General features: G+C 48.1%; 1 protein-coding gene across 2 annotated transcripts; it reads left to right on the top strand.

Annotated features, from left to right (window-relative positions):
- The first annotated feature begins 7,118 nt into the window (after positions 1–7,118).
- IGFL1 (IGF-like family member 1) lies at positions 7,119–10,956 on the top strand. 2 transcript variants are annotated; one of them, XM_008593656.1, is made up of 5 exons: positions 7,119–7,246; positions 8,793–8,947; positions 9,531–9,581; positions 9,694–9,955; positions 10,389–10,956. In XM_008593656.1, exons 2-5 carry the CDS (start codon positions 8,923–8,925, stop codon positions 10,396–10,398), a joined length of 348 nt encoding a protein of 115 aa, XP_008591878.1. In that variant the 5' UTR covers positions 7,119–7,246; positions 8,793–8,922; the 3' UTR covers positions 10,399–10,956. The 2 variants fall into 2 exon arrangements, with proteins under 2 accessions (XP_008591878.1, XP_008591877.1); XM_008593655.1 differs by lacking the exon at positions 7,119–7,246 and having other exon boundaries at positions 8,766–8,947.
- Positions 10,957–12,972: the final 2,016 nt, after the last annotated feature.

Genomic DNA, 12,972 nt, shown 5'->3' with positions numbered 1-12,972 from the left:
AAAAAAAAAAAAAAAATAGTAAGACAAATAACCCAATTAAAAAATGGGCAAAGGATCTAAATAGACATTCCTCCAGGAGAGACAAACGACAGCCAATAAGTAATAAAAAGATGCCCAGCATCATTAGTTCAGGGAAATGCAAATCAAAACCACAATGAAATACCACTTCATACCCACTAGGATAGCTAGAACTAAAAAGTAAGACAACAACAAGTGTGGTGAGAACGTGGAGAAATTAGAACCCTCATACCTTGCTGGTGGGAATGTCAAACGGTGCATCTGCTTTGGAAAACAGTCTGGCATGTACAAACAATTAATCATAGAGCTATCTATAATCAAAAAGCATAGGGATTAGAAAGGAAAAAATAAAACTGTCCTTATTTGCTATGAAAATGATCGTCTACAATCCTAAGAAATGTACCACCTTCTCCAAAACAAAACAGAACAACAGCAATACTTCCTGGAACAAACCAGCAAGTTCAGCAAGATTGAAACAAGATAAACATATTAAAAAACCTATTGTATTTATATATACTAGCAATGAACACCAAAATTTTAAAAATACGATACCAAATACAATCACTTAAAAAATGAAATACGTGTAAATCTAACAAAACATGTACAGGACTTGTTTCCTGAAAGCTACAAAACTGATGAAATATATCAAAGAAGATCTAAACAAATGGAGAGATGTAGCATTGTTTATGGATTCAAAGACTCAGCATTGTAAACATATCGATTTCCCCGTAATTGATATAACTTAGTCCCCCCTTTCTGCAGTTTCAGGTACCCACAGTTAACCACAGTCTGAAAACATTAAATGGAAAATTTCAGAAATAAACAATTCAGAAGTTCGGGGCAGTGTGATGAAATCAGCGTTCCACTCTGTCTGGCCCAGGATGCTGTGTCCGTGCTGTAGATGCTGCCTGCTAGTCACTCAGCAGCTGTCTCGGTGACGAGACCAACTTTCTCCATATCGCAGTGCTTGTGTTCAAGTAACCCTTATTTTATTGCATAATGGCTTCACCCACCCTCAAAGCACAAGGGAGTAAAAAGAATATAGGGGCCGGCCCGTGGCTCACTCGGTAGAGTGTGGTGCTAATAACACCAAGGCCCCGGGTTCGGATCCCATATAGGGATGACTGGTTCACTTACTGGCTGAGCGTGGTGCTGACAACACCAAGTCAAGGGTTAAGATCCCCTTACCGGTCATATTTAAAAAAAAAAAAAAAAGAATATAGTGGGAGGAGTCAGTCTATATTCAAGACTTATGTAGGTGCAGTAATCAAGACTGTGTGGTGTTTGGGCCGGCCCGTGGCTCACTTGGGAGAGCGTGGTGCTGATAACACCAAGGCCACAGGTTCAGATCCCATATAGGGATGGCCAGTTCGCTCACGTGGGTGAACATGGTGCTGACAACACCAAGTCAAGGGTTAAGATCCCCTTACCAGTCATCTTTAAAAAAAAAAAAAAAGACTGTGTGGTGTTATGGGTGGAAGACTCAATTGAACAGAATAGAGAACTCAGAAATAGACCCACACAATTATATCCAACTGATTTTTTGACAAAGGTACAAAAGCAATTGAATGGAAGAAAGATAGCCTTTTCAACCAATGGTGCTGAGCAATTGGACTTCCATAGGCAAAATTTTTAAAACGTCAACCTTTTTCCTCTCTTATATCTTATATAAAAACTAACTCAAAATAGGACACAGGCTTAAATGTAAAACATGAAACTATGAAAGTTTTAGAAAAAAAAACGAGAAAATCTTCAGATCCAGGGCTAGGCAGAATTTTTAAATTTGACACATGAAGCTCAGTACATACAAGGAAAAACTGATAAATTGGACTTCATCAAAATTAAAAACTTTTGCTCTAAAAAAGACCCTGTTATGAGGGTGAAAGACAAGTTACAGTCTGGAAGAAAATATTTGCAAAGCACATCTCTGCAAAGGACTATTATCTAGAAAATGTAAAGATCTCTCAAAACTCAAAAGTGAAAAAAAGATCCAATTAGAAAATGAGCAAAAGATGAAGAGACATTTCACCTAAGAGGATATACAGATGACAAGTGAGCCGATGGAAAGATGTTCAACATCATTAGCCACGAGGGAAATGCAAATTAAGCCACAATGAGTGTAACACAAGTTAAATCAAAGTGGCTAAAATTAAAAAACAGCCACAACACCAAATGCTGACAAGGATGCAGAGAAACTGGGTCATTTACACGTTGCTCTGGAAAACAGTTTGGCAGTCCCTTAAATAAACTAACATTCAACTCCCATACAACCCAGCTGTGGAATTCCTAGATGTATGTCCCAGAGGTATGAAAACGTATATGCAAACAAAAGCCTACATATGAATGTTTATAGCAGTTCATAGCAGCGTGATTTGTAAGAGCCAAAAACAACCCAGATTTTTGGAGTGAGCAGGACTGAAGCCATGTTGGGACCTAAAACCGCCTTGGCTGTAGGAAACTTTAAAAAGACACAGTTTTTGTTTGTTTGTTTGTTTTTCTCTGTAGGGGAATTGTAGAAAAATATAACTTTAATATATACACAGTTTTGTAACAAAAGCTTGCTAAAAACATTTTAAGTAAAGCAGCTTCTAAGAGGCCATACAAAGGTCAGGCGGGCCCAAGCACACTAAACTTTCCAGGAAGGGAGTGACCCCCACCTGGTCCCAGGAACTGACTAGTTCCTTATCTAAGAGCCACCTGGCCAGGCCCCAGGGAAGATAAACGATTGAGAAATGCACCGTTCCTTATCGGGGGTACCAGCCTGCTAAAGCCTACCTGTAAATCTAAAGGCACCACAGATCTATCGGGGTGCCAGCCTGCTAAAGTCTACCCATAAATCTAAAGGCGTCACAGATAACCAACAACTCATCCTGTCATAAAGGTCTGTTCAGGAAAAACTGTATAAAAGGTGCTTGTATTGTAAGCTCGGGGCCGACCCCAGCATGCTGGAATAAAAACCTCACGTTTATTGCAACGGTCTCTGTCTTATGGTCTTTGTGAGGTGAGCCATCCTGGTGTGTGGGATTTGTGCATGGTGCGCAGGTCTTACATCTCCTCTCTTTCTTCGCATCCCTGGGCTTTCTTATCTTGCTTGCTAAGTAGAAAAGCAAGGCTGTTGAAAGCTGATCAGCGTCTTGCAAAACTAACAGTTCTTTGAGGCTTGCAGAGGTCTGAGAACAGATGTCTGGACACTGACCATGGGTACCAGCAAGGAATCAAAATCCTGCAGGACCCTAAGATCACATCAAGGATAAGAACAGAAAACAGAAGGAGCCTCGGTGAGAATTTGCACCTGGCCTCTTACATATCCCCCTCCTGGTTTTCACTCCCCACTTCCTCCCCCTTAAAACCCCCTCGGGAAATCTGAGGCTTTGAGATGGGTCAGCCTAGTATCTCCTTCAGGTTGCTGGTTTTCTGGGGAAAGCTGCCTTCCCCATTCCTGGGTAAAGCTGCCTTCCATTTAGTCATCAGTATATCCTCATGTGACTTTTGGGTCTTTTGTTTCTGTTTGGTGGCAGGCAGTCAGACTTGGGTTTGGTAACAAGATGACCTTCAACTGGGGAGCTGTTAAACAAACTGTGATACACTCGTATCATGGAATACTACTCAGTAATAATAAAGAATAAGTTATTGATAACACGTAGCAACCTGGAGGAATCCCCAGAGAATTCTCCTGAGTGAAAAAATCCAGTCCCCAAAGATTACATACTGTATGGTTCCATTTAACATTCTTGAAATGACAAATTGTAGAAATGAGAAAAAGATTTGTGCTTACCAGGGATTAGGTAGGAGATGGGAGTGGAGGAAGGCGGGTGTGGCTGTGAGAGGCAACTGAGGGATCCTTGTGGTGACGGAGATGTTCTATATCAGTGTCAGTGTCCTGGTGTGTTATTGTACTATAGTTTTGCAAAATGTTACCAATGGGGGAAATTGGGTAAAGAGTACAAAGGATCTCTATTATATATTTTTTACAACAGCATATAAATCTACAATATCTCAAAATGAAAAGTTTAATTTTCAAAATAATCAAAACAGGAGAGTGGGCTGAAGGAACGAGTCTTTGCTGTAGCCAGGAGTGGCCCTTCACTTGGCTAATCATCTGAAAACTCCAGGTTACATTTGGTCACACACTGAAATGTAGTCACCTAAAACTTCCATTCAAACCCCTCATTAATCCTGACACGCACAGGTGGCCTGTTCATTATCTGCCTCTCTCGGGGTGGTTTATTTGGGACAGATAAAAATAACATCAGTAAATGCACTGTTTACAGGGAATATTAAGATGTTGGCTGAATCCCTTAGCATCAAGGATCAGGGAGGGAAATGTGAACTTTAACAGTGAATATGCCCCCCTCTACCACATGGGGGAGCAAGAACAATGTTAATTATTCAGGAGAGGGAACAGGAAGTGAGTGTCCAACTGTGATCTTCAGGCCAGGCTGAGGAGGTAGCTGTAGGGGAACTGGGAAAGTCCAACTTAAATCCAGATAAGTACCTCAATGAACAGGCTTCTGGTAGATTTTCTTCTTCCAATGTGGTTTGCTTAAGCCTGTGGCTTCTAATGGCTGTTAACATTGTCCAAGTTTGGATGACGCAATCATGGGGAACCTTTGGAAAGGTGTTTCCTTTCTGTGGTGGGGAACACTGCCATCTGCCTCCCTCACACCCACCTGGGTCTAGTTATTCTATTTTTGTTCCCTGCCCTCTGACATGCCATATATAGACTACATGTGGGAACTGCCCATGGGGCCATCCCCTGGTGATCACTCCCCGTTATTACACAGACAGCTCACAGTAGGGTTAGTTGACTGGTTGACCTGGTGAACCCTGGATTCCAATTTAATGCTGCTCCCATAAAGATATCTGGCTCTAAACTAAATGATCCGAGTTATCATAACTGGGGTACCAAAAAGTTCTAGAAAGTTCTATGAGGAATCATGTGTTCTCTGAGGAACCCAGCTAAAGAAATAGTGTTCCTGTCAGTGCCTCTAAAGGACACTGCGATTTTGATGCTGAGGTCCTTCTTCACAGAAGTACCCCATTAACTAAGTCTTCTTAGCTTATTTAAGACGTGTATCATGTTATGGTTGAAACTCCAGAAAGCTGGGAATATTCTGCTTGGGCCCACTGGATTAAGCTATTGTAGAGTTTTAATTTTCCTAATTAATAAGCCAACACAACGTAGAACAGCCCCAGAATTGGGAATTAAGTCTTCAAGGACATGGCAACTTGATTGCACAAGGCAGTGACAGCTTAGAATCAAGAGTGGAGAATCTCGGGGCTGGCCCGGTGGCACACTGCTATAGTGCGCTGCTTGGGAGCACAGCGGCGCTCCCGCCGAGGGTTCGGATCCCACGTACAGACCGGCTGCTCACTGGCTGAGCGAGGTGTGGGCGCAACACCAAGGGTTGCGATCCCGTTGCCGGTCACGTAAAAAGACAAAAAGGAAAAAAAAAAAAAGAGTGGAGAATCTCCAGCTCAATGTGGTAAAACTACTTACTCCTTGTGGACGTAAAAAGACAAAAAGGAAAAAAAAAAAAAAGAGTGGAGAATCTCCAGCTCAATGTGGTAAAACTACTTACTCCTTGTGGATTCTAAGTTTCTACACAGTCAGAAGGGAGATAGACCACCGACCAGTTCTTTGATCCGGCTCCTAGAACAGCCAAGTGCAGAAATATTCTCTGCCTCCAAGAATGTTGTCTGCTCTGATTCTATAAGAAAATTCTAGGAACAGGTGCAATGAGAAACTTTGCAGGAGCCATGTCAGGGCTTTGTGATCCTTCTCTCCTCCCCTCAGCCTCCTAGGACGGGAGGCACCAAATGCTCTATTTCATGCAGAGGGTTTCAGTAGGGCCAGAATGTGGCCTGACCACCCCGTCTTTGGTCACCAAAGCCCCTTTGCTGGAAGAGGGGTCAGACCCTGAAATTCTGACCACGTGGTTGCAGCAAATGCGTGACACAGCCTCCGTGTCAGCCAGGAAAGAGGGGCCTCCAGCCTGGGGAACCCCCGCCCCCTCCTTCTGCATACCTGACATTTTTCCTGCACACCTGAAATTCCACCACATTTCTGCCTGTCCCTTGGGAGGGGCTCCCTGAGGCCAGATGGAAATAACGCCAGATGCTGCCAGGAGAGAGATTCATTCTATTTATTCCTAGGGCAAAGGGGAATCCTGTGGGGAAGCCACTGCCAGCAGGAGATGTCATCGTGCCCCTGGGTTTCACATTACAGGAGCCCAGCTCTGCCAGCCCCACCCAGGAGCTGTGGGAATGCCTGACCTGGGTCTCGTTCAGGGGTGTCTGTGACCAGGGGTATCTGGAGACCCACAGGGGCTGGGCCAGGGGTATCTGGAGACCCCTGGACCGGAACTCAGGAAACCTGAGTTCTTGTCCAGCCTTGTCACTGATCAGCATTGGGACCTCAGCCAGTGTCTTACTTGGATCCAGGGAGTGGGATGCAGGAATTAAACAAATGGACATTTGACGTGAGGATCTTACACATACTGTCTAGAAATCTAGAACCTTCTTTAACCACTGATAGAGGCTGAGTTCCAACCCAAGGATCAGCTTCGACCAAGACAGCCCAGGTCCTGCCTCACAGAGCTGGGGTCCCATGCAGAAGACAGACCTGTCCCCAGACAGTGACTCCCCAGAGTGACCAGAATAGGATGGGGACTCAGAGGGAGATGGTTTCACGATTGGACAGCGTTGTGTGCAAAGATTTTTTTAACACTGTGAGAAGGGGCAGGGACAGGATTTGAACCCAGGGCTGTCTGACCCCAAAGCCTCATCACTGTCAAGTCAGGGACTCTCAGTATCCACAGAGCCCTGGACTGTCCTCCCTCCCCTCCCACTGTTTCAGCCTCCAAGGACCCCTGCCCTGTCATGATCTCCTTCCATTTTCCTGCTCCTGGGTCTGACTCATCCGCTCTGAGGGGCCAGAATCCAGGACAAGGAGGGCAAGCTGGGTCCCTCCCTCCTCAGGGACTACTATCCCAACCGTGCCCCAGGAAACTTGCTTTCTCCCTTACCGTAGGCGATGTCCAGGCCTCTACCTCATCAACCAGACCTGGATCCATCTCGCCTGAAGCCATCCCAGAAAATGCCTGGAAGCAAGGCTATGAGAAATGAACCCCATCACTGGAGGACATGACAGGGCAGCTAAGTCAGCAGCATGTAGCCAAGAAGGAAACCAGCCCATGCCTGGAGCCTTCTCCATTCCTGTTTGGCTGTGAGTCATGGGGGAAAAAAATTACATCGTTATGTGGTTTACAGTAGTCATGAAGGAAAGTTTCAGTGAATAACTTTTGATAAGATTCTGTGCAGTGCATACTAACCCATTTTCTAACCTATTTTTTAATTAAAAAACAATATTGTTTATGACCAACTCAAGCAGTTATACAAACAACTGAAATGTTGTCATTCACAGTCTGGAAAACACTGCTGTATCCTGCAGAGGGGAAGCCAGAAGCGCAGGGGGAGAAACGGGCTGGGAGGAGCATGTGCCGTCCCCTTCCCCACGATGGGGAAAGAGGACAATTAGGACTCTGGGAATTGTATGATCATCTGCCTCCAGTCTCCACCCTCCTGTCCACCCTGCTCATGGCAGGTGGATACAGGGATGTTCCACAAACACAAATCTAACCACTTCCGCCCCCTGCTTAGAACCAAGCTTAGTTTTGTGTTGCTATGACAGAATACCACAGACTGGGTAATTTGTAAGAAAAGCAACCTATTTCTCACAGTTCTGGAGGCTGGGAAGTCCTATATCAAGGTGCCAGCATCTGGCAAGGGCCTCCTGGCAGAAGACAGAAGGGTAAGAGAGAGTCAGACAGCAGGAGAGCAGAGGGGGCCAGACTCGCTTTTGCAACAAGCCCACTCTCTCAGTAACGACGATGACCCATTCATGAGGGTAGAAGCCTCATGAATCAGTCACCTCTTTTTCGGTTCCACCTCCCAACACTGTTGTATTGGGGATTAAGTTTCCAACACATGAACTTTGAGGGACACAGTCAAACCATAGCATGGGCCGTAGTACCTGGTGTTCTCAGGATAAAGTACAGGGTCCTCCTTGGGGTTCACAAAGTGACCCTGCCCTGCAGTCCCCTGCAGCCTCCAATCCCTGCTTTGCCCTCCCTCTTCTGTGGGCTCATCCTAGCTGAAACGGTCACAGTTCTCACTCATCCTTCAACTATTAGCTCAGACATCCGCTCCTCCAGGAAGCCCTCCCCGACCTCCCAGGCCAGCTCAGGCAACCACCGTGGGCTCCCAAACTTCTAGGCTTCCCCCACCCAGCCTTGACCTCTCTGAGCCATCACGGTCTGAGGACAGTCTGTGTCCCCCGATGATGGCAAAGGGCCTGCCATTAGGTAACTTCTGTGTCCTCAGCAGCACCTAGCACAGGGCTGGTCACACAGGTCGTCCTTGGTGCATACTTATTACCAGGCCCTTCAATGTGTCGTCTCTTGTTAGTCCAAAAGACAACAACCAGGGCTGGTTATCTCCATTTTACATGGAAGGAAACTGAGGCTCAGAGAGGCACAGTCCCTTGCCTTTCGTTCACCTGACAATTATTTGAGACTCAGGCTTGTCTGGATCCAGAGTTGGGCTCTCAACCAGCCCCAGAAAGCAGCTCAGAGCTTGGGAGCTGGGCTTCTGCTGTCTGCTCTGCTGGGTTGTCACCTGCGGTGAGGGCATCTGTTCTCTCCTGACTCTCAATAGATCTGACATAAAATCCAATATGATACACATACCATCTGATACTTCTCCTGCCCAAGGGCCCAGCATGTCTCTGCAGGCCACTCGGGAGGGCGGGAGAGCCAGTGACATCACCAGCTCATCTCTGCATAAAAGGACCTGCTGAGATCTGCTATCACCCATCCACTCCACGGCAGCCCACCCACGGCCATGGCTCCCCGATGCTGCATTTTGGGTAAGGAGGACAGAGCCCTATTCCCACCTGAGCTCATCTCCAATCTCAGCCACCACCTGGACCCCATCCCTCCCCCAACCTAAACCTCATCCCAACCCCGTGCCTCCTCCCTACGTATGACTCCATCATAGCAACTCCCGACCCACATCCCCAAGGTCAGCCCTATCCATGTCTCTGTGTCAGTCCCCAGACTCATGGCCAGTGACATACACAGCCTGGTTTCTACTTCCAGCCCTTCTTCTTCTGACTGTTCTTGCTCGTCATATCCACAGCACACCACCAGGCTTAGCTCAACCCCCTTCAGAGCCTGACCCCACCTGAGCCACCAGCTCTAAATTCCTCCAGGCCAGGAAACACCCACGTTCCCCTGAACCCTAAACCTGTTTCTTCCATGAGTTCTGCCCTCATGCCCTTGCTTTACACAGGACCCTTGACCATAGGGTGACTGGATCCCACCTGGGGTCTGCTCCCTGAGCCTCGCTCAGGACAGAGACACCCTCGGACCCTCCCTGACCCAGGCTGGGCTCCCAGGATGACCCGTGGCTGCCCAGCCAGCCCCCACTCACGCCCTCCTCTCCCACAGCTGTCTCTGCAGCCCTCTGCGTCATGCTGCTCTGCTCACACGGAGTTCCAGGTGAGCCCAGGAGGGGTGGGGACACTCGGGGGAGGGTGCAGCTCCCAGAGGGCCCCAGGCCGGGACCCGCCTGCCCCTGCCGCCTGGACCACACCAGCTCTGTCTCCTCCAGTGTCCCCCACGGGAGCTCACCTGTTGCTGTGTCAGCCACACACAAGATGCGGAGACGAGTTCTACGACCCTCTGCAGCACTGTTGCTACGACGATGCTGTTGTGCCCCTGGGCAGGACCCAAAAGTGTGGAAACTGCACCTTCAGAGTCTGCTTCGAACAGTGCTGCCTCTGGAGACTCGACCCTCAGGAGTCCTTCATAGTGAAGGTGAAAGGCCAGAGTTGTTCCTCAGCGTGGTCCTCGGGTGACAGGGTTTGTTGCAGGTGAGGTCCTGTCCCATCCTCAGGGTTAGGGGATCAGGGCACGGGGAAGGTCTGGATGCCTGCTCTGTCCATGATGGAGCCCCCACCCATGCCCTGTCCTCCACATCTCCCTGTCTCTGTCCACCCACCTCTCTTCAACCCACCTCTCCCCGAAGGTCTGGATGCCTGCTCTGTCCATGATGGAGCCCCCCACCCCTGCCCTGTCCTCCACATCTCCCTGTCTCTGTCCACCCACCTCTCTTCAACCCACCTCTCCCCTTCCCTCCCCTCTTTTCTCCTTCTGTTTGTATTTCTGTCGCAATATCACTCTCTCCACATCTTCGCCCTCTTCGCACGTCTCTCTTGTTTTGCTTTTGAACCACTTTTGGTCTTTCCCTCCGTCTCTGGCTCACTGTCTCTCTCTATCTCACTCTTTCTCTGTCTCTCTCTTCAGTGTCGTCTGATGAGACGCCAGGTAACTGGATGACTCCTGGATCCTGCTTCCTGATGAGCCTGGAGAGAGGGCCTGGGGTCACCTGAGATCTGGGACTTGGAGTGAGTGTGAGGATAGGAGAGACTTAGACTCAATCCCCGTCCTTTTCCTGTCTCCTCTTCAACGTTCGGCCTGCATCTGCCCTGAGTGGGCTCCTGTTCCTCTTTCTATGAGGGGCATGAGAAGCTTTTGGTGGAGGAGAAGTCCCCAGGGACACGGACTCCTATGATTACCCCTGTGGCCAACATCCAGCAGGCACAATCCCCAGGCTGGCCCTGAGGACCCTTCACTGAGACATTTCATTACCTCAGGCCCTTTTCTCGCCCAGGAGCAAAGCACACGGCACTTTCTAAATGTTGTACAGTTTATGGACTATTATTATGAGAGCCTGGGCGGATGGGAAGGGTCATAAATGGTTCTTTTTGTCATCCGGAGGCTGCAAGGTACATCCACTTGTTCCTATGCACACATTTCAACAGGAACACCCAGGGTTTCCTGGGATCACTGAATAAAAATCCCGTGTCATTCACAATGCTCCGCTTTCTTGCATCGACTTCGCTATTGTGCGGGACCGAGAAGAGGACACGACCCACAGGAAGGGAGGGGGCTCCAGCTGTGTCCGCGGGTGCAGGGAGGTCGGGGCTGGCGCGCCCCCTGGCGGGCGCGGGGCGCATGGCGGGGCGGAGCTGCTCTGAGTGTGGACCAGAGAGGAGTCACCTGCTCTGGGACACAGGAGTCGCTAGTGCTGGGTCCCCATGATGACCACTAAGACCATCAACAAAGAAGCTGAGTGAATAAGAAGGGAAATAATATGGACCTATCTCAGCTCCCAGCCCTCCAGAGCCAGGGCTGAGGACATTCGTCACTCCCTTGTCTAGTCTCCCCCCCTCCACTGTCCTAGTGTCACAGGGCCTGAGCACCATGCCCCTCCCCAGCCCCCAACACTCGATCCCCAAAATACCCAGAACCTGTCCATACTGCCCCAGACCCTCACAAGCCCATGGCTGCCCTGATCACTTGTTCCTACCAGTCAGCACAGTAGTATTGTGGGTGTAGGGTTGGGACTCTTACACAGGAAGACATTTTTTTCTCGAAAGCAGGTTTGCACTTGTGGAAATCAGAAAATATTAGGCTCAGGGGATTCTGGAAATCATAGATCTGGATTTAGTAAAACAGAGTGGAGAAAAAAATTCAAGGGGACAGTCCATAACTCTGACTGTCCCTTCAGAAGGCAGTCTCCATCCAGGCACCCCCTGAGTCAACTTTGGTGCACAGCAGAGGCCTGAGAACATTGAGGTGCTGGAGCTTCCAACCCAAACCCCATTCCAGCTCAGGTTCCTTCCTGTGTGTCACACCTGTGACACCAGCATTCTCCGAACAGGTTGAACAAGAAGTGGGGGGAGGGTTGGGAGGTTTTTTGGGGACCTGTTCAGGGAGACCCACTCTAAGTGACTCAGGAGCAACTCCTTTTCCTTTCCAATTTCATATAAAATTGGTTTAAAAATAAAACTCAAAAACCAAATACAATATTCATTTCTACCAAAGTTTTAAAAGTGCCCTCTATAAAGATGTCACAAATTCCTGAGACCCAGAAGGGCTCGGGTAGGGCCTGGCAGTGGTAAGAAACACGGAAGGAGGTTTTATCTGGACTGAGAAAGTATATTTGGGCCCCACTTCAAGTCAGTTCTCACCACAACTTCCCTCCCAGGAGGAGAGGAGATTCGGGCCTTGGTCTTTACTGGGGCAAAGAGAAAGTCAGAAGTGGGGATAGGGATGAGGGATGGGGGTGTGGGACAGGGACAGGGCTAAGAGGACAAATTTCACCAGTGTGGATGGATGTATTTTGGGGGAAAGGCTCAGAATTGTATGCTAAGGGCTGGTCTAAAGTCTTCACTCCAACATTGAACCAGATGTTCAATCTAGAATCTACAAGGGCTGTGCAGGTGCGTGGGGGAGTGAGGTGGCCCGAGGGGCCTAGGGGTACTGCAGAGCTCACGCTCAACTGTTGCTGATCCTGCCCTTAAGTGTCTCCAGCTTCCACTTCTTTCTTCTATCTTTTACGTCACTTTCCCTATTCCCTGTCTTTTTCCTTTGGCTGTGTTGTTTGGGTTCAGATCCAATGCCATTAACCTCACCATCACCTTCCCACTTCAATGAATAAAGTTTCCGAGTTTCCTCTGGGTGAGATTCTGGGAGGGAAGACACAAGTGAGACCAAGGGTGGGCACTCAGTTTTCCTGTCCCTTGCTTCTTCTAGCCCCTCCCCAAGTTCCAGAATGCCGGAGACCAGCTCCGCAGGATTCATTGGACCTGAATAGGTGGGGTGGCGTCGGCGAGGAAAGAAAGAGACGGACCACAGATGTCTCGTGCAAGTGCGGACAACAACCACATGAATCTTGCTTTATTTATATTTTTTACTTAACCTTTTACATTATGATTTATCTTTTAATCAAAACATTTATTATTTTGTTTCTATTGAAAAAGAAAGGTCAAAACGTTCCAAGGCACTCATGTTGTGACAAGAACATCTACTCATTCATCAATAG

Source organism: Galeopterus variegatus, unplaced genomic scaffold (assembly GCF_000696425.1).
Source record: "Galeopterus variegatus unplaced genomic scaffold, G_variegatus-3.0.2 Scaffold9478, whole genome shotgun sequence".
NCBI lineage: Eukaryota > Metazoa > Chordata > Mammalia > Dermoptera > Cynocephalidae > Galeopterus > Galeopterus variegatus.
This window is presented reverse-complemented; position numbering and strand designations above follow the sequence as displayed.

Coding starts and splice junctions, on each gene's coding strand:
- IGFL1 (XM_008593656.1), top strand. CDS start 8,923: ATGGCTCCCCGATGCTGCATTTTGG. Junction 8,948..9,530: donor TCCCCGATGCTGCATTTTGG/GTAAGGAGGACA, acceptor CCTCTCCCACAG/CTGTCTCTGCAGCCCTCTGC. Junction 9,582..9,693: donor CTGCTCACACGGAGTTCCAG/GTGAGCCCAGGA, acceptor TGTCTCCTCCAG/TGTCCCCCACGGGAGCTCAC.